The sequence below is a fragment of the Artemia sp. Qi Xiang Cuo genome, chromosome 12 (genome assembly GCF_049724085.1).
Source record: "Artemia sp. Qi Xiang Cuo chromosome 12, ASM4972408v1, whole genome shotgun sequence".
Taxonomy (NCBI): Eukaryota; Metazoa; Arthropoda; class Branchiopoda; order Anostraca; family Artemiidae; genus Artemia; species Artemia sp. Qi Xiang Cuo.
This window is the reverse complement of record NC_142805.1, coordinates 61,269,720-61,296,808: the sequence shown is the minus strand read 5'-3', so window position 1 is coordinate 61,296,808 and position 27,089 is coordinate 61,269,720. Positions and strand designations below refer to the sequence as shown.

At 38.5% G+C, this 27,089-nt stretch overlaps 1 protein-coding gene across 1 annotated transcript in view; it reads left to right on the top strand.

Annotated features, from left to right (window-relative positions):
* The window catches only part of Sec5 (exocyst complex component secretory 5), a 142,848-nt gene that overhangs the window by 11,871 nt on the left and 103,888 nt on the right, over window positions 1-27,089 (top strand). Inside the window, exons 2-3 of the mRNA XM_089097972.1 lie at window positions 17,322-17,474; window positions 23,821-24,782. Of these exons, the coding sequence (XP_088954098.1) occupies window positions 17,322-17,474; window positions 23,821-24,782 (1,115 nt within the window). The remainder of the gene's footprint in view (window positions 1-17,321; window positions 17,475-23,820; window positions 24,783-27,089) is intronic.

The window sequence follows — 27,089 nt, the reverse complement described above, 5'->3', positions numbered from 1 at the left end:
ATAGAAATGTCCCTTACCCTAAAGAAACATCCTCCACGGAAAGATTCTCCAGAGTAACCCCCTCCTGTAGGCCCCCCCCTCCAGAAAAAAATCCTTCCTGAAAATGTCTGTATACTTCCCAATAACCAATAAATAATGCTGGCAAGTCCGGCGCCCCCTTCATGGCAATTTCCCTTCCCCCATGAAAACTTCCTTCATGGACAGATCCTCAAACATACCCCCCGCCCCCCACCCCGCCCCTACCAGAAAAAAACCCTCCTGAAAACTTCTGTATACTTCCCAATAACCAATACTATATGTTTACCAATAACCAATACTATAACATTGGGTAAAGTTCATAACTTTTAGCCCTCCCCCTGGGGACTTCGGGGGATTAAGTCATCCTAAAAGACATATTTATCATATTTTCGACCATGCTGAACAAAATGGCTATCTCAAAATTTTGATCAGGTGACTTTGGGAAAAAAATAAGCGTGGGAGGGGGCCTAGTTGCCCTCCATTTTTTGGTCACTTAAAAAGGGCACTAGAAATTTTAATTTCCGTTCCAGTGAGCCCTCCCACGATATTCCAGGACCACTGGGTCGATACGATCACCCCTGGGGAAAAAAAAACCAAATACACACGCATCCGTGATCTTTCTTCTGGCAAAAAATGCAAAATTCCACATTTTTGTAGATAGGAGCTTGGAACCTCTACAGTAGGGTTCTCTGATACGCTGAATATGATGGTTTGATTTTCATTAAGGTTCTATAACTTTTAGGGGGTCTTTCCCCCTTTTTTTGAAAATCAGCCAAATTTGCTCAGGCGCGTAACTTTTGATGGGTATCACGAAACTTGATGAAAGTTATATATTGGAAATCAGCATTGAAATCTGATTCTTTTGATGTATCTATTGGTATCAAAAACCCGTTTTCTAGAGTTTCGGTTTCCGTCTTTATTAATACGTCGTTATTATTTTCATAGATCTTGTTTTGGATTTTCATGAACATTCAGGGCATAGTTTGTTTGTGGGAGGGCGTAGGCATATTGTACGATTCTTGGTTCTTGAAAAAGATACGGAAGTAATCAAATTAATTAATTATATTAATGAATAATCAAAAGTGGTAGTAATTCTTTAAAAGATTGGGTAGTAGTCATTTTTTGGAAAAGTCTCTGTTATGTAAAGACTTTGATGTTTCCTTGTTCAAAATATCTCTAATCTAATTTACTTGGAGGTAGATTTTTATTTTCTAAGAAATGTTATTACTTATAAAGAAGTTATTAGAATCCTCATTACTTTTGTTTCTTTTTCATATTGAAAGAAAGTGTCGAAACTGCATCATAAAGCTTCGCAATGGATAAACCAGGTTTAATAACTTAGAAACAGAGATGACCGGACTACTTGTAAAAAATGTCTTGACTAAAAATTTTGGTTTTAATTGCCTAAAAATCTCCCACAGAAGAACCAATAATATTTCTTGCTTACAAAAGTAGTAGTAATCAATGTTATACTTTGCTTGCCTTATGTTCCTTCCTGTGTTATTTGCTTGCCTTATGTTCCTTGGTACCTTTCCAGAGCATGTACTTATGGATTTGGGTGGATTATGTTCCCTCCCACAGAAGAACCAATATAATCTCCCACAGAAGAACCAATAATATTTCTTGCTTACAAAAGTACGTCAAAAATTCCTCCTCAATATTCTGTCAAATTCTCACCTTCCCTTAATAGTTTCACCATAGCCTTAATAATACTAGTAAAATAGTAGTAGTTGTAGTTGCATGAGTAGTAGTGGTAGCAGCAGTATAAATAGCAGTAGCAAGCACATGTTGCCTTTTGGTCAGTTCAACATCCCTCTATTAATGCCCTAGAAGTTTTATCTTGATATGGCAAGCCATTCTAAAAATATTACTGATACATATGTATCAGCAATCTGTTTGCACATGGTATGTTTTGATTTAGTTCAACTTTCCCCTCAATGTTTCCTCAGATGTTGATTTCAGTTGCCTCAGCCTTGGTAGTAATCACTACAGAAGCAGTAGTTTTAGTAGTAGTTGTAGTAGTAGTGTACAAATATTGTCTTTTTGGTCAATTGATTATCTTCCTTATTATTTCCTGAAAGTTCCAAATTAATATCATTCCAGACTTACACCCTTTTGACAACCCATATGCACATAACATACATTAATATAGGTCAACACTCCCCTCAACATTCTCTGGAATGCTAGCCTGAATGCCCTTTGTCTTTTTGGGAAGTGAAGGTCAAACAAGACCACCTTTCTGGGTAATGTATACTATATGTAAAGAATGGACAAAATGCCTTACTTACAGCTCTCACCCTGAGGGCTGTAGGGGGGGATTGACATCCCCAAAGACATGCTTACTGAATCTTTCAACAATGATACATCAGATGTGTTTGGGGAAAAGAGGCTGTGGAGGCGAGGGGCGATAGTTGCCCTCCTTTTACTTTTGACTCTTAAAAGAGAACTAGAACTTTCAATTTCCAATCAAATGAGCCTCCTCTAAAGTTTCTACAACCACCCCTTCCAAAAAAACCTTGAATTCCCCTATGGATAAACTAAAACCCTTTTCCCCAGGCTCTGGGGGGGGGGGTTGTGTCAATCCTGAAGGCCTTGTTATATGATCTTTGAACAATTGTTGAACAAAATGGCTATCTCAAAATTTCTATCAAATGTAACATAGGCAGCGCGATAGCGCTGCCTAAGTAAAGAACGATGTGGGCACAATGTCTTATTTTTTTCTTTTTTCTTCTCCATATCCGGGCACTTCGTATCGAAGGAGTTGTCGTAGAAACTTCGAAAAGGGCTCATTCGATTGGAAATTGGAGTGGCTAGTGCCCTTTTTAATAGTCGAAAGTGATTGGAGGGCAACTAGCCCCCCCCCCCCTCACGCCCATCATTCCTCCAAACACATCCAATCAAAATTTGAGATAGCCATTTTGTTCAGCGTAGTTGATATCAGGATAGAAAAGATCTTTTTGAGGAGGACACTCCCCCACAACCCTCAGGGCAGGGGTTTTAAGTTATGCCCTGGGGGCATATAAGGTTTTTACAGAAGGCGTTGTCGTAGAAACTTCAAAAGAAACTCATTCGATTGGAAATTCAAAGGGCTACTGTCCTTTGTAATAGTCGAAAGTGATTGGAGGGCAACTAGCCCCCCCCCCCACGCCCATCATTTCCCCAAACACATACAATCAAAGTTTTGAGATATCCATTTTGTTCAGCGTAGTTGATTTCCAGATACAAAATATGTTTTTGAGGAGGACACTCCCCTACAACCCTCGGGGCAAGGGTTTTAAGTTATGCCCTGGGGCATATAAGGTTTTTATAGAAGGTGTTATCGTAGAAACTTCAAAAAACGCTCATTCGATTGGAAATTCAAAGGGCTAGTGCCCTTTTTAATTTTCGAAATTGATTTGTTGGCAAATAGCCCCCCCCCCCCCTACGCCCATCATTCCCCCAAACACATCCAATCAAAATTTTGAGATAGCCATTTTGTTCAGCATAGTTTATTTCCAGAAAGAAAATATGTTTTTGAGAAGGACAGTCCCCCACAACCCTTGGGGCAAGGGTTGCAAGTTATGCCCTGGGGGCATATAAGGCTCTTATAGAAGGCATTGTCGTAAAAACTTCAAAAAAGGCTCATTTAATTGGAAATTGAAAGGACTAGTTCCCTTTTGAATAGTCGAAAGTTATTGGAGGGCAACCAACCCCTCTTTCACGCACACCATTTCCCAAAATACATCCAATCAAAATTTTGAGATAGCAATTTTCTTCAATGTAGTTTTAAGTTCTGGAAATTAGGTCTTTGAGGATGACAACCCCCTCACAGCCCCCAGGACAAGGGTTGTAAATTATGCCCTGGGGGCATATAAAGTTTTTATAGAACGCGTTGTCGTAGAAACTTCAAAAAGGCCTCGTTCGATTAGACATTGAAATGGCTAGTTTCCTTTTTATAGTCGAAAGTAATTGGAAAGCAACTAACACCCCTTCCATGCCCACCATTTCCCCAAACACATTCAATCAAAATTTTGAGATAGCCATTTTGTTCCGCGCAGTTAAAGCTCAGGAAATTGTACCTTTGAGCAGGATACTCCCCCACAGTCTTCAGGGCAAGGGTTATAAGTTATGCCCTGGGGGCATATAAGTTTTTATTGAAATCTTTATCGTAGAAACTTAAAAAAGTGATCTTTCGAATTGAAATTCAAAGTTCTAGTGCCCTTTTTAATAGTCGAAAGTGATTTGAGGGCAACTAGCCCCCCTCTCTTGCCCACTTTTTCCCCTAACACATCCAATCAAAATTTTTGGATAGCCATTTTGTTCAATATTGTGAATTTCCAGATATAAATTATGTTTTTGAGGAGGACACTCCCCCACAGCCCTCAGGGCTAGGGTTGTAAGCTATGCCGTGTGGGCATATAAGGGTTTTATAGAAAGCGGTGTCATAAAAACTTCAATAAGGGCTCATTCAATTGGAAATTGAAATGGCTAGTGCACTTTTGAATTGTCGAAAGTGATTGGAGGACAACTAACCCCCCTCTCACGCCCACATTTTCCCCAGACACATCCAATCAAAAATTTTAGATAGCCATTTTTTTCAACGTAGGTGAAAGTTCTGGGAATGAGGTCTTTGAGGATGACAACCCCGCCCCACAGCCCTAAGGGCTAGGGTTGTAAGCTATGCCTTGGGGGCATATAAGGTTTTTATAGAACGTGTCGTCGTAGAAAATTCAAAAAGGGCTCATTCGATTGGAAATTGAAATGGCTAGTGCCCTTCTCAAAAGTCGAAAGTGATTGGAAGGCAACTAACCCCCCTCTCATGCCCACCATTATCCCAACCACATCCAATCAAAAATTTTGGATATCTATTTAGTTCAACATAGTGAAAAGTTCTGGACATGAGGTCATTGAGGATAATCACCCCGCCCCCCTCCTCAACCGTAAGGGCAACGCTTGTTGGTTATGGACTGGGGGCTTATAAGGTTTGTATAGAAAGGGTTGTCATGGAAACTTCAAAAAGGGCTCATTTCAATTGGAATTTTGAAAGGTCTAGTGCCCTTTTTAATAGTAGAAAGTAATTGGAGCGCAACTACCCCCGCCCCCTCTCAAACCCACCATTTCGCCAAGCACATCTAATCCAAAATTTTGAAATAGCCATTATATTCAACGTAGTTGAAAGTTCTCGAAATTAGGTCTTTGAGGATAACAACCCCCCTCAGCCCTCAGGGTATGGGTTGTAAGTTATGTTCTTGGGGCATATAAGGTTTTTATAGGAAGTGTTGTTATAGAAACTTCAAAGAGAGGTCGTTCGATTTGAAATTGAAAGGGCTAGTGCCCTTTTTAATAGTCGAAAGTAATTGGAGGGCAACTAACCCCCCTCTCACGCCCACCTTTTCCCCAAATACATCCAATCAAAAGTTTGCTATAGCCATTTAACTCAACGTCGGTTCAAATTTTGTAAAGTAGGTCTCTGAGGATGACAAACGCATCAGAGCCCTCAGAACAAGTGTTGTAAGTTATGCCCTGGGGGTATATGAAGTTTTTATAGAACGCGTTGTCGTAGAAACTTCAAAAAGGCCTCGTTCGATTAGACATTGAAATGGCTAGTTTCCTTTTTAATAGTCGAAAGTAATTGGAAAGCAACTAACACCCCTTCCATGCCCACCATTTCCCCAAACACATTCAATCAAAATTTTGAGATAGCCATTTTGTTCCGCGCAGTTAAAGTTCAGGAACTTATACCTTTGAGCAGGACATTCCCCCCACAGTCTTCAGGACAAGGGTTATAAGTTATGCCCTGGGGCATATAAGTTTTTATTGAAATCTTGGTCGTAGAAACTTAAAAAAGGGCTCATTCGATTGGAAATTCAAAGGTCTAGTGCCCTTTTTAATAGTCGAAAGTGATTTGAGGGCAACTAACCCCCCTCTCTTGCCCACTTTTACCCCAAACACATCCAATCAAAATTTTTAGATAGCCATTTTGTTCAATATTGTGGATTTTCTGATATAAATTATGTTTTTGAGGAGGACACTCCCCCACAGCCCTCAGGGCACGGGTTGTAAGTTATGCCCTTGGGGCATATAAGGTTTATATAGAACGTGTCGTCGTAGAAAATTTAAAAAGGGCTCATTCGATTGGAAATTGAAAGGGCTAGTGCCCTTCTTAATAGTCGAAAGTGATTTGAGGGCAACTAACCCCCTTTTTCCCAGACACATCCAATCAAAATTTTTAGATAGCCATTTTGTTCAACGTAGGTGAAAGTTATGGAAATTAGGTCTTTGAGGATGACAACCCCGCCCCACAGCCCTAAGGGCAAGGGTTGTAAGTTATGCCCTGGGGGCATATAAGGTTTTTATAGAACGTGTCGTCGTAGAAAATTCAAAAAGTGCTCATTCGATTGGAAATTGAAAAGGCAAGTGCCCTTTTGAAAAGTCGAAAGTGATTGGAGGACAACTAACCCCCCTCTCACGCCCACCTTTATCCCAAACACATTCAATCAAAATTTTGAGATATCCATTTTATTCAAATTAGTTTTAAGTTCTGTAAATTAGGTCTTAGAGGATGACAACCCCCTCACAGCCCTCAGGACAAGGGTTGTAATTTATGCACTGGGGTCATATAAAGTTTTTATAGAACGTGTTGTCGTAGAAACTTCAAAAAGGGCTCATTCGATTACAAATTGAAATGGCTAGTTTCCTTTTTATAGTCGAAAGTAATTGGAAGGCAAGGGCAACTAACACCCCTTCCATGCCCACCATTTCCCCAAAGATATTCAATCAAAATTTTGAGATAGCCATTTTGTTCCGCGCAGTTAAATCTCAGGAAATTGTACGTTTGAGCAGGATACTCCCCCACAGTCTTCAGGGCAAGGGTTATAAGTTATGCCCTGGGGGCATATAAGTTTTTATTGAAATCTTTGTCCTAGAACCTTAAAAAAGGGCTCATTCGATTGGAAATTCAATGGTCTAGTGCCCTTTTGAATAGTCGAAAGTGATTTGAGGGCAACTAGCCCCCCTCTCTTGCCCACTTTTTCCCCTAACACATCCAATCAAATTTTTTGGATAACCATTTTGTTCAATATTGTGGATTTTCTGATATAAATTAGGTTTTTGATGAGGACACTCCCCCACAGCCCTCAGGGCAAGGGTTGTAAGTTATGCCCTGGGGGGCATATAAGGTTTTTATAGAATGCGTCGTCATAGAAACTTAAAAAAGGGCTCATTCGATTGGAAATTGAAATGGCTAGTGCCCTTCTGAATTGTCGAAAGTGATTTGAGGGCAACTAACCCCCTTTTTCCCAGACACATCCAATCAAAATTTTGAGATATCCATTTTGTTCAACGTAGTTGAAAGTTATGGGAATGAGGTCTTTGAGGATGACAACCCCGCCCCACAGCCCTTAGGGCTAGGGTTGTAAGTTATGCCCTGGGGGCATATAAGGTTTTTATAGAACGTGTCGTCGTAGAAAATTCAAAAAGGGCTCATTCAATTGGAAATTCAAAAGGCCAGTGCCATTTTCAAAAGTCGAAAGTGATTGGAGGACAACTAACCCCCCTCTCATGCCCACCATTATCCCAAACACATTCAATCAAAATTTTGAGATAGCCATTTTGTTCAACTTAGTTGAAAGTTCTGGAAATGAGGTCTTTGAGGATGGCAACCCCGCCCCACAGCCCTAAGGGCTAGGGTTGTAAGTTATGCCTTGGGGGCATATAAGGTTTTTATAGAAAGGGTTGTCATGGAAACTTCAAAAAGGGCTCATTTCAATTGGAATTTTGAAAGGTCTAGTGCCCTTTTTAATAGTAGAAAGTAATTGGAGCGCAACTACCCCCGCCCCCTCTCAAACCCACCATTTCGCCAAGCACATCTAATCCAAAATTTTGAAATAGCCATTATTTTCAACGTAGTTGAAAGGGCTAGGGTTGTAAGTTATGCCCTGGGGGCATATAAGGTTTTTATAGAACGTGTCGTCGTAGAAAATTCAAAAAGGGCTCATTCAATTGGAAATTGAAAAGGCCAGTGCCATTTTCAAAAGTCGAAAGTGATTGGAGGGCAACTAACCCCCCTCTCATGCCCACCATTTTCCCAAACAAATCCAATCAACATCTTCAGATACTCATGTTTTTCAACGTAGTTGAAAGTTCTGGAAATTAGGTATTTGAGGATGACAACCCCTCTCAGCTCTCAGGGTATGGGTTGTAAGTTGTGCTCTTGGGGCATATAAGGTTTTTATAGGAAGTGCTGTTATAGAAACTTCAAAGAGGGGTCGTTCGATTTGAAATTGAAAGGGCTAGTGCTCTTTTTAATATTCGAAAGTGATTGAAGGTCAACTAACCCCCTCTCACGCCCACCATTTCCGCGAATCATCCAATCAAAATTTTGAGGTGACCATTTTGTTCAACGTAGTTTAAAGATCTGGAAATTAGGTCTTTGTGGTTGACAACCCCCCACAACCCTCAGGGCAAGGGTTGTCAGCTATGCCCTGGGGGCATATAAGGTTTTTATAGAAAGTTCTGTTGTAGAAACTTCAAAAAGGGCTCATTTGATTGGAAATTGAAAGGTTATCGCACGCCCAACATTTCCCTGGACACATTCAATCAAAATTTTGAAATTTTTTTCAAAAGCGATCGGAGTGTGAATCCCCCCCCTCCACGCCCATCATTTCCCCAAACACTTCCGATCAACATTTTTTATATAACAAATTTGCTGGACGTTGTTGAAGGGTCTGGAAATTATGTCTTTTCAACCCCCCCCCCCCCTCCACACCCCTCAGGGTTAAGGTTGTAAGTTATGCCCAGGGGGCATATAAGGTTTCTAGAGGGATATTGCATATAAGGATCATTCGATTGGAAATTTTGAGGGATATTGCATTTTTAATTGTCGAAAGTAATCGGAGGGAGAATCACCCCCCCCCCCACGCCCATAATTTTCCCAAATATTTACGATTAGTATTTTGATATGGCCATTTCGTTCAACGTAGTTAAAAGGTCTGGAAATTATGTTTTTGAGGATGATAACCCTCCATCCCCATACCCCTCAGGACAAAGGTTATAAGTTATGCCCTTTGGGCATATAAGGTTCTTATAGTAAGTTGTGTCGTAGAAGCTTCAAAAAGAGCTCATTCGATTGGAAATTGAGTGAACTAGTGTTTTTTTTATTAGTCGATATTGATCAGAGGGCAAATGCCCCCCCCACGCCCATCATTTCCCCAAAAACTTCCAATCAAAATTTGAGATATCCATTTTGTTCAACGATTAGAAGGCAACTAACACCCCTTCCACGCCCACCATTTATCCAAACACATCCATTCAAAATTTTCAGATAGCCATTTTGTTCAAAGTAGTTGTAAGGTCCGGAAATTGTATCTTTGAGGATAACAAATCCCCCCTTCCCTCAGGGCAAGGGTGGTAAGTTATGCCCTGGGGGCATATAAGGTTTTTATAAAAAACTCCATATTGTTCAACGTCTCACTCTTTAAAGTTTTTTGTTATTTAAAAAAATAAAGTTGTGAGACAGAGTTAGACTTTAGCGTAAAGAGCGAGGCGCTGAGGAGGGGACAGCCACTTTCATATACGGAATAATTTCATTTCGTTTTAAGCTTTGATTTTGGCTAACCGTACATGAATAATTAAAACAAAATTTGCATATTAGTTTTATTTTTGGGGCTAAATGGCTTTCTCGAAATTTTTTTATGACGTAGCTTACGAATTAGCTTGCGTAACAAACTTAGTATATTTTTATTACGTATATTAGGGGTTTCGCCCCCTTGTCAATACCTCGCTCTTTAGGCTAAAGTTCCAATTTTGTCCCAATTCTTTAAGAATGGCATTTAATCACAAAGGTAGTTAATTAGAATAAATAGCTCTGATGAAAGTACAAAAAAAGCTTTAGCGTAAAGAGCGAGGTAATGACTAGGGGGTGAACCCAACCATATACCTAATAATTTCTGTTCGTTTTAAGTTTTGATGTCGCTCCTGACTTTCAGTTGAATTTTTTTTTTTTTTTATTTAATTTCTGATCGTTGTTTTCTTAAACAATGCTGGGAAATCCGGCGCCCCCTTCATAGCAATGTCCCTTCCCCCACGGAAAGATCCCCGCACGTAACCCCCGACCCCCCCACTCTCCCCCCCCCTACTACCAGAAAAAATCCCCCCTGAAAACGTCTGTATATTTCCCATAACCAATGCTATATGTAAGCATTGGGCAAAATTCATAACTTGCAGACGTTCCGCCAGGGACTCTGAGGGAGTATGTCATTTTAGAAAACATATTCCTTATATTTTTCGACCATGCTGAACAAAATGACTATCTAAAAATTTTGATCGGGTGACTTTGGGAAAAAAATCAGCGTGGGAGGGGGCCTAGTTGCCCTCCATTTTTAGTCAATTAAAAAGGGCACTAGAACTTTTAATTTCCGTTCAAATTAGCCCTCCTGCAATATTATATAACCACTGGCTCAATACGATCACCTCTGGGGAAAAAACAACAAAAAAATAAATAAACATGCATCTGTGATCATTCTTCTGGCAAAAAATACAAAATTCCACATGTTTGCAGTTTGCAGTTGAAACTTCTATAGTATGGTTATCTTATACGCTGAATCTGATGGTGTGTTTTTCATTAAAGTTCTATGACTTTTAGGGGATGTTTCCCCCTTTTTTCGAAAATGAGGCAATTTTTCAAAGGCGCGTGACTTTTGATGGGTAAGACTAAACTTGATGAAAATTATAGATTTGAAATCAGCATAAAAATCTGATTCTTTTGATGTATCTACGAGTATTAGTATAAAAATTTCGTTTTTTAGAGTTTTGGTTACTATGGAGCCGGGTCGCTCCTTACTTACAGTTTGTTACCACAAACTGTTTGGAAAAGACTATATCAAAATAAAACGAACAGAAATTAATTTACAAACTTTATCCACAAAATAAGTTTTTCAAAAAAAGTAAAGAACTCCATTAAACCAAAAATGAACAAAAATAGAATCAAATAATAGAATCAAACCACAAATCAGTATCAATAAATAAATGAAATCTGAAACAAACAGAAATTAAAGTAAATAATAGAGTCAAACTAAAAACGAGCAGAAATTAATATGAGTAGTGTTCTAAACCCCTATGCTTTCTAAAAGCCAGAATATAATTTGTACTCTACTGAGAAAATTTTTTCGAAAATTTTTATTTCTATAGTTTAGAGAAATCAAAATTAATTAAGATTTTAAGGAATAAACATCTGCATATGTATATTAAACTGACCTTACCTTAGATCTTAGTCCATCCAGTGCCTCCGGAGGCACACAGGGCGTCGGTGAGTAGCCTCCAATCTTCCCTTATGTGAGCCGCTGCATATCTATCTTCCCACTCTGAGATGAAACACGTATGGAGGGTTCTTCTGTAAACTGCATCTGCCCTACGAAACGAGTTCTTCGGTTTTCTTCAGTAACGGGTGCCTTCGAGTCGCCAGGGGAGGAGCATTTTTGGAATTCAGTGATTTGGCATGCTGAGGATGTGTCCAAGGTATCGCCATCTACGTTTTCGTACAACAGTTGCAATATCTGGATGGCCTGTGCAGGAACGGGTCTCGTCATTGCTGACACGGTCTCTCCAACTGATTTTAAGGAATCGGCGAAAACAGTTATTCTCGAAGACGGTAAGGCGTTTTTCCTGTTCCGTGGTTAACTTAAGGCATTCCATAGCGTTACTCAGGGACAATGCGTTGCTCTGGAACAACCTGAGTTTCAACTTCAACGAGTATACGGTGTATTTCCAGATTGGTAGAAGTCTCTTAAATAATGCGTTGGCCAAGGCTATCCTGGTACGCAATTCTTTTTCAGAGTTGCCACTGCAAATGAGTGCACTCCCTAAGTACTTGAAATCTGTCACCTGTTCGATGTCCTCTCCTCTTAGTTGGATTCCCATGGATGAACTATTGATTGACAGCTTTTGTCTTTGGGGCTTTGATGTGTAGTCCGAATTGTTCAGCTTTCTCTTGGAGTTTTTTTCAGGAATTCCTGAACCTTTGGCTTGTCGGCTTCTATGAGCCCAACGTCGTCGACAAAGTCGATATCCTGAAGAAGTTTCCCTGCAATCCGGATTTTATGCCCACTTATCTGTCTGAAGATGTAGTTTACAACTAGGATGAAAAAAAGAGGTGACAGAACACAGCCCTGCTTAATGTCAGTCATCACCTTGAAATAGCGTATGTTGCCGTCCGATATTTTAACACAGCATCCTGTATCTTCGTACATGGCAAATATTAGACGGATCAGCTTCTCAGAAATGCCATAAAACCGCAATACTCTCCACAGAGTTTGATGATCTACTGAATCAAACGCCTTTTCGAAGTCCACGAAAAGTATATACAAGCGCTGTCTCCATTCGTTAGATTCCTCCAGCATAGTGCGTAGAGTTAAAATAAGGTCGGCACAAGATCGTTTTGGCTGAAATCCATGCTGTTTTTCACGTAAGTGAGGATCAAGGGCTGCTCGGAGTCTTTCTAATATTATCGTAGTGAAGAGGTTTGCAGGGATCGAGAGAAGATTGATTCATCTATAGTTGCCACATTCTTTCGCGTCTCCTTTCTTGAAGAGTATGACTAAGATTCCTGTTCTCCAGTCTTTGGGGAACTTTTCGGTCTACCAGAGGAGTAAGAAGAAGGATAGCCAGATGTTCAGGGTTCGACGCAGGCTGAACTTGATCATTTCAGCTGAAATGCGGTCTCTACCAGGGGCCTTTCCATTCTTTAGTTTTTCAGCTGCTGAGAGTATCTCGTCGGCTGGCGGCTTTTCAACACTGATGTGAAGTTTGAAGAGAGGTTGGTCTGGTATATCCGGCGGGACCGCTGGCGTTGGGTGATTTAGTAGGGCTTTGAAATAGCTCGTCCGTCGTTTCTTTTGTTCTTTGGGATCTGTCAGGAGCCTTCCATTTTCATCTTTCACCGGGCATTCTTTGATACGTGACTTGCCTACTATTTCTTTGGTAAGGCGATATACGGTTCGTGTGTCTCCACGGCTCGCTGCTTGTTCGGCTTGTCTGGCCTTTTCATTCATGCATTGCCGTTTATCGGATCTGGCACTTTTCTTTACATTTCCATCAGCTTCTTTATACGCCAAGCTCTTTGTCACCTCTCAGTGAGCACTTTCCCCAAGGGAACTCGAATTCAGCTTCTTGCGTTTTTCTATGAGATCCCAGGTCCTCGTAGATATCCACTGTTGCTTAGAAGGCTTTCTAAACCCGAGGGTTTCTTCTGCCGTATCCGTGTAGCTTTTGCGGATCGTCTCCCAAGCTTATTCGGCGTCTTCTGACAGGCTATATAGGGTTTCAAATTATTGGACAGTTTGATGCCAAACGAATATTGGACGCTTTTGTCATCTAGTTTGTCCACGTCAAAGCTTCTGAGTATGTCCGTCTTCTCCTTCCGATTATTAGACTTCAGCTTCAATTTCAGTGTGGTGACTACTAGTTCGTGATGTGAACCAACGTCGGCGTTTCGGAAACTTCGAACATCTCTTAGGCTTGTTCGCCATCTCCGGTGGATCAGGAAATGGTCGATTTGGTTTCTGACGGTGCCATCCGGGGATGTCCAAATGTATTTGTGGATATCTTTATGCTGAAGGAGCGTACCGCCGATCAGTAAATCATTCCCCATAGCGAAGCTGACAAGTCGAGCTCCATTTCGTTTATGGTGCCAAGTCTGTGGAGGGCCATCATTGCAGGGCAGTAGGATCTGTCTTGGCCAACCTTTGCGTTGAGATCGCCTGCGATACAGGTGACGCCATGGAATGGCATTGAATCGATCACAGACTGGAGGTTGTCGTAAAACTCATCTTTAAAGGTGTCATCAGCATCATTAGTGGGTGCGTAAAACACGATCAGCGACAATTTTGCGTGGTTAGAAACAAATCTTGCATGTAGTATTCTTTCATTGACCGGTTTCCATGAGCAGAGGGCCTTTGTCGCTTTTGGACCTAATATTGCTTCAACTCTGGCAGACTGACTTTCAGTTTTTTCCGCTGTATAAGACTTTAAACGTCATACGGTCGCCACTGATTTTCTTCTCGCCGCTGCCTTTCCACCTTGCTCCCGAAATGGCGACTATATCAAGTCCAAACTTCTCGCATTCGCGAAGGACTTGCTCTGTTTTTGACAGTACTGACATGGTTCTAACATTCCATAGGACGACCTTAAACGGCTTATTCGTATTCAAAAATCTGGTCTGGGGGCTTGCATGGGTCGTCATCAGATTTAGAAGTTCGGATCTAAGGCTTAACGTTGACATTTCGTTAGCGGTCTTTGTTTTACGGGGATAGCTTGCTAGGCCAACGCCCAATCGGTTTCTTTGGCTCGGCTACGGGCAGGGACGCCAGTCCCAGGCTTTTGGACCTGAACCCAACATGCAGAGGCCGTTGTCCATATCCGGATCATCTGCCCTATTTCGCAGTTGTCCTACTGGAGAGGATCCCCCCACGATGGTATTCTGCTGTACCATACAATTTAGCCCATTGCTGGAAGAAGGTTTGCAACAAACGGGACGTGTCCACATGCCGGTGGGCCCTGCTCAGTGTGCATCAGAGGGCCCTTCTTCCTCCTCTACTTGTATTTATGACCCCTGGGAAAGGGTACCCCAGTTTCAATTTATGGACCCCCTTGGGCTAGGTACCCCCTTGGTCCGGGCCTCTCTTTATGGGAGGCACACAACATATCTGTAGGAAGTTCCCCTATCCGCCACCTGGGGACGCGCTGAGTGGCCTGGAGAGGGCCCCCACTGAGAAGGTGACTCAGAAACTGACAATGCACATTTTTCTCAGTAAATTCATTTGAATTTTTTTCAATAGAGTACAAATTATATTCTGGCTTTTAGAAAGCAAGGGGTTTAGAACCCTACTCATATTAATTTCTGCTCGTTTTGAGTTTGACTCTGATATTTATTTTAATTTCTGTTTGTTTCGGGTTTCATTTATTTATTGATACTGATTTGTGGTAGATGTATGCTTGGTAGATTATTTGATTCTGTTTTGTTCATCTTTGGTTTAATGGAATTCTTTACTTTTTTGAAAAACTTATTTTGTGCAAAAAGTTATTTTTAATTTATTAATAAAATTGTCGACATAAAATAAAGTCCTAGTAGAAATATAAGCCTGTAACCATTTTGATAACCACCAGGGTGTACGTATATACTAAATTTTGTCTTCCAAGTTGGAAATAGGCCCTAAAGATGACAAGAGAAAAGAAACGAAAAAGAGACAAGAGCGGGTTTGCTGAAACAAAATCTAGAAAATCGGTACTCTAAAAAATCTTTTTACAATATTTCAAATAAAATCTTTATATCCATATTCATTCCTGAAAGGGGCATTAACTTTTTGTGGGTTCTCTTATTTTAGATACTGCTTATATACCCCTGTTCTCTTATATAAACTGGTTTATACAAGACTCTTGTATAAACTGGTTTATCCATAATTGAATCAACTGTGACAAAATTGAGAACCAGAAAAGACATGGGAAATAAATAATCCAGGTTATATATTTGCCCATGAGGGGAGTGAGGGTAAAGTATAGTGGAACTGCAGTTGAAATGTGTTGACTACAACTATTCTACATATAATGAAGTAAGGATTGTTGTTTATATCCCTTTTATGTAGCCAAAAATCATAGGCAGTACAATAGTGCTGCCTAAGTGAAGAGTGATGTGGGCACAATGCATTATTTATTAAAAGGAAAACTTGCAAGTACACATATAACAAATGGATGGGTGCCTGTAATCTGCTTCTTCTACTACTAGATGATTGCCAATACTGTCAAAATTCTTAACTATTTCTGAGGATAATGCCTCAATATTTGCTTTGTGTTTTTCTAAATGTTTAAGGATGGTGTCAAAATTGCAGCCAGATCATGTACAGTGCTTTTTCTAGGTCTAAATCCAAATTGATAGGAATCTTTATTATCTTCTATATAATTGAATGAAAGTTCCAAAATAAAACTTTCAGACACTTTTGAAAGAGCCAGTGTTTTTGAAATTGCATCAAATTGGTAAAATGTTTGAGGGACTTACACATGGGAGCTGGGGTGACTCATGCCTGATTAAAAACACCATAAATAAACGCCATCAATAAAACACTGGTTAAGAATTGTTGTTAAGGAGCAGATCCAAGATCAAGACACTTGGTAATTAACTTAGTTGGCATCAGTGGTGCCATTTACAAAACTACTGGGGGAGGGGGTAAGAAAAATGTGTTTTTCAAATTCTAGTAGATAATTATTTTTTTTTCAATGAAAATACAGCACCTAAAAGAAGGTACTTTCTAATGAAAATACCAAAAAAAGATATTATCAACATATAGGGACAGGGCCATTTAGGTGAGGAAGAGGTCTATGGAAACTTATTTCAGTTTATCTATTGATTATTGATCCTAATCCCCCGTATGCATAGGAGGGATTTTAAACCGGTTCTAGGCGTTTACCCCCCCCCCCCCCGCACCGTGGAAAAAAAGGCTTTTCAAATTTCAGAATTTTATTTGAGTTTTATATTTTTTTAATTTCCGTAGGGGGAAGGAATTTTGGAACTTGTTTATTATGCGCCAGTCACTTAAGTTTACGCTGTGTAAAATTCGAGAATACACTGTTGTTTTTTTTTTTTTTTTTTAGTTTCTTCGTTACTTTAGAAGTAAATTTGGGCTATAAATTTGCATGTTATGGGGGGGGGGGGGTAAAGGACATCGATTCTGCATGCAAAATGTGTTTGGTACAATTATTCTGCATATTAGATAGATGGGCAGATAAGTGTATTTTAAAGCCAAATATACGGCCATGAACACAATAAAATAACATAAATGAATATAGTGAATGGGCGGGGGGTGTTTAACCCCCGGAAAATGCCCTCCCCCCATCACGAAAAATACCCCCTCCCCCCCCCATCACGAAAAATACCCCCCTCCCCCCCCCGAACGGAAAGCAACTCCCGCGGAAAATACCCCCTTCTTGGAAAATACCCTCCCCCCTGTAGAAAATAATTTTTTTTAATTTGAAACTTTTATTTGAGTTTTTTTTTAGTTTCGTTGAAACGTGCGTAAACTTGAGTGAGTGGCGCATAATACTCAAGTACCAAAATTCCTTCCTCCTACGGAAATTAAAAAAATAAAACTCAAATAAAATTCTCAAATTTGGAAAGCCTTATTTTCCACGGGGGGATATTTTCCGCGGGGAGGTATTTTCCGGGAGGGGGGGGGGTAAACGCCGGTCACCGTTAAACCAGGGTTATCTTGATGTTTCTGTTGATGGTTCAACTTTGCTATCTTAGACCATGGCATTTTATTTTGTTCATTTGGTTCTAGGGCTTACAATTTGCAACCATGACTGTCTACTATCTGCTGAATGGCATTCACCAAACAAGTTAATAGCCAGATCAGGCCCTAGCTATATAACTGAAGCCATCATTGTTACTACTAAGTCTGGTGGTAGAGGAACTTGTACTGTACAATTCAAAGGTAAATGTCTCTAGCATTCTATCCTAGTTTGAGAACGTAGGTTTTTTTCAAGCTTTTTTCTGCAAATTAATGTTCAATTTTTTTACTATTGACCATATAAAGAATGTTGCCTTGTTTTGTTTAGTTTTCAGCGGTAGCTCATTTCTTTTATCTTTTTGGAAAGATTTGAGATGCAGAAATCATTGAGATGTTTTTAGAATTCTAAAACTCCTTAAATTACACTTGGTGATAATTTTCTTAGTCAAATTGTATTTTTTTAATAGTTGAATTGCTTGTCGAGTTATATTTAAATTTTCTTGAATCAGTAGAAGCTTTGTATTTCTCAAGCATGATATTTTTGAATGTATTGAAAGGATCTAGAAATATGTTGTTTTTTTCCTTTTAGGAAAAAGCACTTATCTAAATACTCAGTGTGTTTATCATGAGTGCTGTGTTATTTTGAAGTGCTCACTTACGATTAACAAGGATTTTAGTCAAATTATAATTTATGCAGTAGCATAGACCAAGTAAAGACCAATTTGTCACCCATGAATGTTTCCCTGGGCTCATCATCTTTTATGACAAAATATATAGTGCCAGCCTGCTAAAATGGTTGGACCTTATATGCCACTTTTCAACCTTTTACCTATAATTTCCCTCAACAGATGTGTTTGCTGAACTTCCTCTTAATAGAACTAACAGACAGGCATTGGATTTGATGACACTCTTATTCCGAAAGTTCACCTTGACCTGCAGTGTCTGTTTGTCCTCTAATTCTGGGACCTTTAAGTAAGTATATGGAATATGGCTCTTTAGGTAGACAGTGATGCCCTACATGATAGATAACACCGTCTCAGCGCTTCCAGTCTCACCTGAGGATTCTGTATCCCTGTACATTGGACCTTGTACATCACTGTGGGCATGACTTTGTCCTCTGGGTCTTGGACATTTAAGTAAGTATATGGAATATGGCTCTTTAGGTAGACAGTGATGCCCTACATGATATGCAACATCTTCTCAGCGATTCGAATCTTGCCTGAGGATTCTGTATCCTTGTACATTACTGTGGGCTGCTGCAGCAAGTCCATTTTCATAGCCCTTGGACAAACAAAAAGTCGTTCACAAGTGGTCATTCCAATCTAATGCTTTTTCGCTTTGATTTTGGAAACAGGTAAAAAATATTTGCATGGTAGTTAGCCTAGCAAGGCTATTGACAAAGTACTCCAAGGGTCAGTGCATTCGTCTGGTGAGAAATAGAGCCTAAACACCTTATACCCATCCTCATCAATGGAGGTGGTCCCCTGCCATGCATCACCCTACACTGGATTTGGAGCAGAGTATTTTCATGACACCTACCGATTATCAATTGACAGATTGAGATTAGTATTATGAGGGGTACCGAGAGCAGGTTGTCCACCATCCCCCCGCCAAAAAAAAATTTACATAGAACAGATAAAAAGCTGGGAAATGGTTTGCCAAGTCACAAATTCAAGGGTTTAGTGAGATATTTAGGCGAAAAAGTTTTGGATATATAAAGGAAAGATTGTAATTCTTGTCATTTGTACATCATTCAGATTCCAAAAAAAAAATCTTTCCAAATATTTTTATAGATTTTTTTTAATACAAATTTCAGAGACAATGCACTAGGACTGAATTAGCAAAGAGTGAAGTTTTAAGAAGTTTAAAAACTTCAAAGAAGTTTTTGAAGAGTGACTTAGGAAAGAGTAAATGATTATATGTTTTGTCTCTGACCTTTGCATATAGAAAGAGTGGTAGTAAAAAATTAGTAGGACACTGATTTGATTAGAAATTAAAATATATTAGGGCAAAAAAATTTGTATCTCTAATTCTCTCAAAAGTTTTCAGGCTATGAGCCTCTAGGGAACTTTCTTTCAGTCGATGTTGTGATGTAGTGAAATAAGAAACTGTAAGTCCCCAGTTTATCAAAGACTGTATCTGCAATATCCCAGGAACGGCTTGAGGGATCCATTTGAAGCTTGAAGGGAGGAGGTAGGGATCTCATATTCCGCCTGCGTTTATAATCAATGTTGTATTAAGGATCTTAGGTTCTCGCGTTAGTTTAACTGCAATTTCATTTACTGATTTTCCAAGTAATACCTTAATTTAGGTATTTTATTTCTAATACCATACTGCCTTTCTATGACGTACAAATAAAATTTCAGATGGGGTTAAGTCCTTTTATTAGATAATGAACACAGATACAAAAAATCTGGATATTCCGACCAAATACACCACCAGCAGAAATCATGAAGTCATCGGCTTATTCGGGTCACATTATTCGGAACCCGAATAAGCTTGCGATAAATCGAATGAGCTTCCCATTTATTCACTAGATATGTCTGAGAGAGTTCATTAACAGGCTTTATTCCAAATCTTGAGTTGTAAATTTTCTTAGATAATTTTGGAGACCACACTGCCTTTCCATGACGACAAAATTAAAGTTCAAAATAGGGATAAAATCCTTTTTAATAGACAGTGTATAGAAATTCACAAAAAATACCAGATATTTTGGTCACTGTATATGTGTAGTATAAAATAGTAGTTTTACTACTGATAACGGTCGCTGTATATGTGACCGAAATATCTGGTATTTTTTGTGAATTTCTATACACTGTCTATTACAAAGGATTTTATCCTTATTTTGAACTTTTATTTTGTCGTAAATTTTCTTCTTTAATATTTCCTAAATTTAAGTTGAATTTCTAAGGAAGGTGGCACAAACTTCTTCTTTAGTTCATGTTCCAATTTTAGCCTTATATTATGCGACGTCACAACATACGACACTAGGCGCTTGATAAAAGACACATCAGCGGAAATTGACAACTGTATTGTGGCTGACAGAAAACCTAGATGAAAGGTCATCCATTTTTCGAAAAACCTAAAAATTACAACAGCACCATCGGGAAATGAATATTACGTATAGCAAAATATTACGAGTCCAAATAAGAGTGCTGGAAAAGCACTTACAAAGCCAAAAAATAGCGGTCGTTTAGGTTTCTTATCAGAGGTGGAGACGAATTTCCAAATGGTTGTCAAAAACAACATTTGTCGTGTAAGTTATACAGTTGACCAAGCTCTCTCTTATCAAAATAGCTCTTTAGTCTGGCGAGATGCCCGTAGGATTTTCCTAGTTTTTCTTTCGAAGAATATGTTATGATATGTCTTAAGGTTTTAATTGATGCTCCAAACGGAAGGCCTAAATGGCTAAGTGAACTGGAAGATGAGCAGCTGTACCGACGTGAATCGTATCAGTGGAGGCGGTTATCAGTCCGAAATGAGAGACTCGGTTTTGGAAGAAGTAACCGAAATACTAATATTGTTTAAGCCTGGAGGAAACAACAACAGCGGCGTTCTGAGCTGTGTTTTAGTTAGGTTTACAAAGTCGACATTTTCCTGTTTAGCATTTGGTTTGTGCCTTTTCATGTTGACTTAGAATAGCACACCAAACGTATTTTATTGGTGGCTATTTCATATGTAACACTTTGAAACATAACCAACTGTTAGCTTTTATTAATTTGATTAATGTATTATTCATAAGAAAAACAAACAGTTGTTTTTTTCTAAAAAAATATCCAAAATTCATCTTAAATTTTGAATTTGCCGCTAAATAGTTTTACTACTGATGACGTTCACTGCATAGAATCTTGATTATTTATGTGACCGAAATATGTCGTGTTACTTGTGAATTTCTATCACTGTTTGTGAAACACTGTCTATTAAAAGGATTTTATCCCTATTAGAACTTTTATTTATCGTCATGGAAAGGTAGTGTGGTGTCCGAAATTACCTATGTCGAGTTTGCCGCTTGAATTTATATTTTCCATGTCAACGTTAAAAAACAAAATCACCTTTTATCTGTCGTCGAAAGACGAAAAATGTCAAAAATGTCAACATTTTACAAATCCAACGCATATTGTGTCGACAGAAAATCCGATAAAACGCGATACCTTGCCGTGTTGACATTAAACACATTGTGTTTGTTGTGTTGACGTTAAACGCAATATCATGTGTTGGTGCTAATTAAAATGCGGCTCTTCAGTGCGTCTACATTGCCAGCAAAGATAAAACTAATGTCTTCATGACAGGTTACTTGCATCGGTAGATGGCTCATTTAAGAACCATAGAATCTGTAGTGACTACTCTGATAGCATCATTATATATTGCAGGACTTGAGATAGAGCCTTGCGTAGCACCACAGTGTACGCTATTGGGATTAGTAACAATACCTTGCAAACAAATACGGATTTAGACCTTCTAACTGGCGCTTCAATCCCCTCCCCAGGCCTTGAAAATATATTCTCTAGGTGTTTTAATTGAAAGTACTTTTCTTGTTTTTTTCATTGAAAAAATAGCAGAATAGCCCCCCTTCCCCCTCCTAAAGTTTCTTGAATTGATACCCCTATCTCCTGATTCCAAAGACAGGCTTATACAAAGTGATTAATCCAAGATAAAGTATTGCCTGGAGATGGAAAATGGGGTCGATAGCCTAGGATTCTAGATGTAAATTCTAAAGGTTGAGCTCCAACTTATATCGCGGTTTTACTGTCTTAATGTTCTTTACACGTTACTGTGTTTATTTTCACCTGTTTTTGAAATGGAATTGAGTGTGATCTAAACAGATTATTTTTGTCATTTATGGGGGTCTTGTTATTAGTTTCCTTATGACAGAAAGGGCAGCCAGATATCCATCCTTTTAAGACCTGATTGTCTTCCTGTGTTAAATTTTAAGCAAAATTTAAGCAAAGTAAAATTTAGAATAAAAATGCAAAATAAAATGTGGAATTTAAGTAAAGTAAAGAGTTCAAAAAGCCAAATTTGACCTGATTGATTCTCCTGCGTGAATTTTTTAGCCAGTAAAAAGAAGTGGAAAGTTTTTTTTTGGGGAGGGGGGGGGGGTCACAATATATTTTACAAGTAGTCTGAGTAGTCAAATAGTCTGTTAGTTATTCAGCCAAATCATTTAATAGTAAAATCTGAAAAAAGTTACTTCTTTTGGTTTCGTGGCGGTTTATTTGTTGATGTGGAGAATGCTAGATAGGTATATGGACAAATTGTCGATTTAGCCACCTAGGGATCATACAAAACAAAGAAATATTAACAAAGAAACGTCTGTATATACTGAAGAGTAAAAGGGCAAATGCATGTACAGGCCACAAAATAATAGGGCAAAGTAACTGGCCACAAAGGGATCATACAAATAATATATTAACACATAAACGTCTGTATTAACTGAAGATTAAAAGGGTAAATGCATGTACTGGCCACAAAATAATAGGGCAAAGTAACAGGCAACAAAGGGATCATACAAAACAAAGAAATATTAATAAAGAAAGGTCTATTAACTGGAGAGTAACAGGGCAAAAGCATGTATATGCCACAGTAAGGTAAAGTAACAGGCTACAAAGGGATCATACAAAAAAAAATTATCTGTATTAACTGAAGAGTAACAGGGCAAAAGCATGTACAGGCCACAAAGGGATCATACAAATAAAGAGAAATATTAACAAAAACGTCTGTATTAACTGAAGAGTAAAAGGGCAAAAGCATGTACAGGCCACAAAATAATAGGGCAAAGTAACAGGCCACAAAGGGATCATACAAAGAAAGAGAAATATTAACAAAGAAACGTCTGTATTAACTGAAGAGTAACAGGGTAAAAGCATGTACAGGCCACAAAGGGATCATACAAAAAAAAGAAATATTTCAGAGAGATTTCATTCAAAGTTCTTGATGTAAATTTTCTTCTTTAATCTTGCCCAAATGTAAAACAAATTTCCAATGAAAGTGGCAAAGCCTTCCGTGTCTTCTAATTGCAAATCAAATGTTGAGTTTATAGATGTTTACTGGGTTGGTCTCATTTCCCCATATATACATCACTAGATTATTTGTATATGGGGAAATGAGACCAACCCAGTAAACATCTATAAACTTGGAAATTTGTTTTACATTTGGGTAAGATTAAAGAAGAAAATTTACATCAAGAACTTTGCCAATGAACTCTCTATGAAAATAATCTAATGAATAATCCGGAAGTTCATTATTTTGTGAATGACCCGAAAAGTTATTTTATTTTGTTGTATATAAATATGCTAGTTTCAATTTTATTATTTTAGTATTTCACTGAAGACGGTCGCTGTATATGTGACCGAAATATCTGGACCTTTGTACCTGTTTTTACACTGTCTAAATAAAAGGATTTATCCCCATTTGAAAGTTTATTTGTTCGTCTTAGAAGGGCAGTGTGGTCTAAAAAAACAACACTAATTTAAAGGTGTTAGGTCGAAAATATGGTAACTGTAAAACTTTGATAGCATTTCTAATATATTTTCTTTCTTTTTTGTACTAGGTATCGAGGAGACATCGGGTCCTCTAAAAGAGAGCGCTGTATGGGTGAATGACTCAGGTGCTGTTACAATGAGGGGTTATTTACGACCAGCTAAGCCATCTGCGTTAAGTTATGATGATCCCTTGGGCCTTTCTATGGAAGGACGTGAAGCCTTAAATACTGAGGAACTTGATAAAATTTCACCCGATGGGAATTCGGATATTTGTAGTCCTGAATTCTCAATTGTTCGATTTTTAATGAAGCACCATTATGCCACGACGTTTCAAGACTTGAAGGCCGGCGCTGCGTATCTAAAACGGACTGTTAATTCAGAACGAGAAGGAAAAATTTCATTCATAAAAAATAATTTAGGAGCTATATTTGATCAACTACAAACTTCAGTAACACTCAAATCCTTAATTGAAGTCAAAGATGTACCATCTACTCATAATTTAGAAAAGCAAATAGAGGATGTTAAAAAAGAGTCCGATAGCCTCTTTAATAAAGTACTGGAGAGGGAAAAGCAGGCTGAAGAGTTTCGAGGTACTTTCAAAATTGCCAAAAATTATAAATTCCTTTTTGATTTACCCATTTCAATTGATAAAAACATAAAGAAAGGAGACTATGGCACCGTTGTTAGTGATTATGCACGGGCTGTGGCGTTTTATAGGGATACAAAAAGTAATGCCCTGAAAAGGGTCTTAGACACAGTTGAATCACAGATGATAGAAGTTCGCAAAGAATTGATGTATAAATTGAAGCAATTTCCATCAAACATTGAAGAACAAAAGAACATTATTCGTCACCTTGTGAGTCTTGAGTATGAGGGAGATATTGCTTTTGATTTTTTACTCAGTTTCTTTGATTATATTGTGAAAGTAATGAATAGGTGCATGAAGGAACATTTGAGTCGTGAACAGCCAGATTCGAACAAAGCTTCAAATTTTTTGAAAACTCCTTTGACTGAAAGCCACGAATTAAAGGTATGAATTGTTTCTTCCGTTTTTTATTACCCTTCTTTCCTGCTATTACTATTACTTGAAAAACCTGCAACACAGAATAAGACAGTATAACTGAATAAGACACAGGAAAAGGAAAAAAAAACCACAGATTACATGCCACAAAAACGAAATAACAAATATAAAGATACAAAGTGGAAAATTCAAATACTTCTTAATTATTTATAAAGTGGAAATTAAAGATTATAAATTATTAGTTATTAAATATTATAAAGACTTCTTAATTATTAAAGATTTTTATTTGTCCCAGAGGCACTTCATATGGAAGGGTTCGTCGTATAAACTTCAACTGGGACTCATCCGATAGGAAATTGGAAGTTTTAGTGCCCTTCTTAAGAGTCAAAAGTGACCGGAGGCCAACTAGCTCCCCCCCCCCACGCCCTTTTTTCCCCCAATGCATCCGCCAACGATTTTAAGATAGGCGTCTTATTAAAAATAGTTCAAATATCATATAACAAAAACTCCGGTGTCGACACAACCCCCCAGGGCCCGGAGGCAGGTGTTTCAAGTTATGCACTAGGGGTTGTAAATGGTTCTTATGGAAGGGGTGCTTGTGTGAACTTCAAAGATGGCTCATCTGATTGGGAATTGAAAGTTCCATTTCACTTTATAAGAGTCAAAAGTGTCGACACAACCTCCCAGGGCTTGGGGGCAGGCGTTGTAAGTTATGTCCTTGAGGTATATATGGTTCCTATAGAAGAAATGCTCGTATAAACTTCAAAGAGGGCTCATTTGATTGGAAATCGAAAGTTCCAGTTCACTTTTTAAGAGTCAAAAGAGATCGGAGGGCAACCAGCCCCCCGTCTTTTTTCCCCAAATACATCCGATAAAATTTTGAGATAGCCATTTTGTTAAAAATAGTTCAAAGATCATATAACAAAAACTGCGTTGTCGACCCCCCCCCCCCAGGGCCCAGTGGTAGGCGTTATAAGTTATGCCCTAGGGGCATAAATGGTTCTTGTGGAAAGGATAGCTCGTAAAAACTTTAAAGAGGGGTCATTTGATTGGAAATTGAAAGTTCTAGTTCAGTTTTTGAGAATCAAAAGAGATTTAGATGAATCAAACCTAACAAATCAAGTCCATTTTTCATTGAACTTTACTTTTAAACTTTGCTTTCTGGAAGCCTTTTCTCACAAGTGATGAAATATTTCAAAGTATTTACCTTACGATCTGCGTTTTATCTAGAAACTTTTGGGGGAAGTCACCGACATTCCACAAAATCACATTATTTTTTTTGCAAATTCCTCAGACATTACAGATCAAGCCCATTTCTCATAGCAAACAGTGTTGATAGATTTCAATGTATTCAGATCTGTGTTTACTCAAGAAACTTTTCCGGGAAAATCCACCACATTCTGCATAATCTGATCTGCACAAGACATCATCATCGAAAAAGTCCCCTCGTTCACAAAATAATGAACTTCCAAATTATTCACTAGATTATTTTTAGAGAGAGTTCAATGGCAAAGCTCATTCAAATTCTTGATTTAAATTTCCTTCTTTGATCTGCCCCAAAAATAAAACAAATTTCCAAGTTCGTTTTGGGTTTCACTTAGGCTATGCCTCAATAGCAAAATACTTTTGTTCGTTTTAAGCTTGATTCGGATATTCAGCTTTTAAGCTTTACTCGTTTTGAGAATTATTCATTCATTTATATTAGTAGCTGTTGCATGTTTATTTTGCTGTGATTGTTTATTTATTTTCTGTTCGTTTTGGGTTCTATTCTATCTTTAATAGTAATTTCTGGTCATTTCGAGTTTGAATTATTGCTGGTTTCTATTTCTTCTGATCCGAAGTTTAATATGGCCTTTACTTTTCTTTAGAAAAGATCTTTTTCGGAAAGTTTTTTTTTCCAATTAGTTCTACTTAAACGACCCCCATGTTTCAGTAGCCGCTCTTAAAAAAATGGGATAAACAGTCAAACTTTGGCGTAAAGAGCAAGGTAGGCCTACTGAGGAGGGGGCAACCCTGAATAATTTCTGTTCGTTTTGAGTTTTAATATTGCTCCTTACTTTCAGTTAAAAAAAACTTATTTTTAACTGAAATTTTATGGTTTAAAAAAACGTAAAATTCCTTGCTGATGATTCAGCCTGAAAAATTCTCCTTAGCATTCTTTCATTTGAATGAGACTTTAATCTCTAATCGGTTTCTCGATCACTCCAGAAATACCCCCTTCCGTGGAAATTATTTATCGGAAATCAAAATCAATTTCCCTCCACAAGGAAGATTCTCCCAATAAAAATCCACCCCAAGGACAACCCCCCCCCTCCG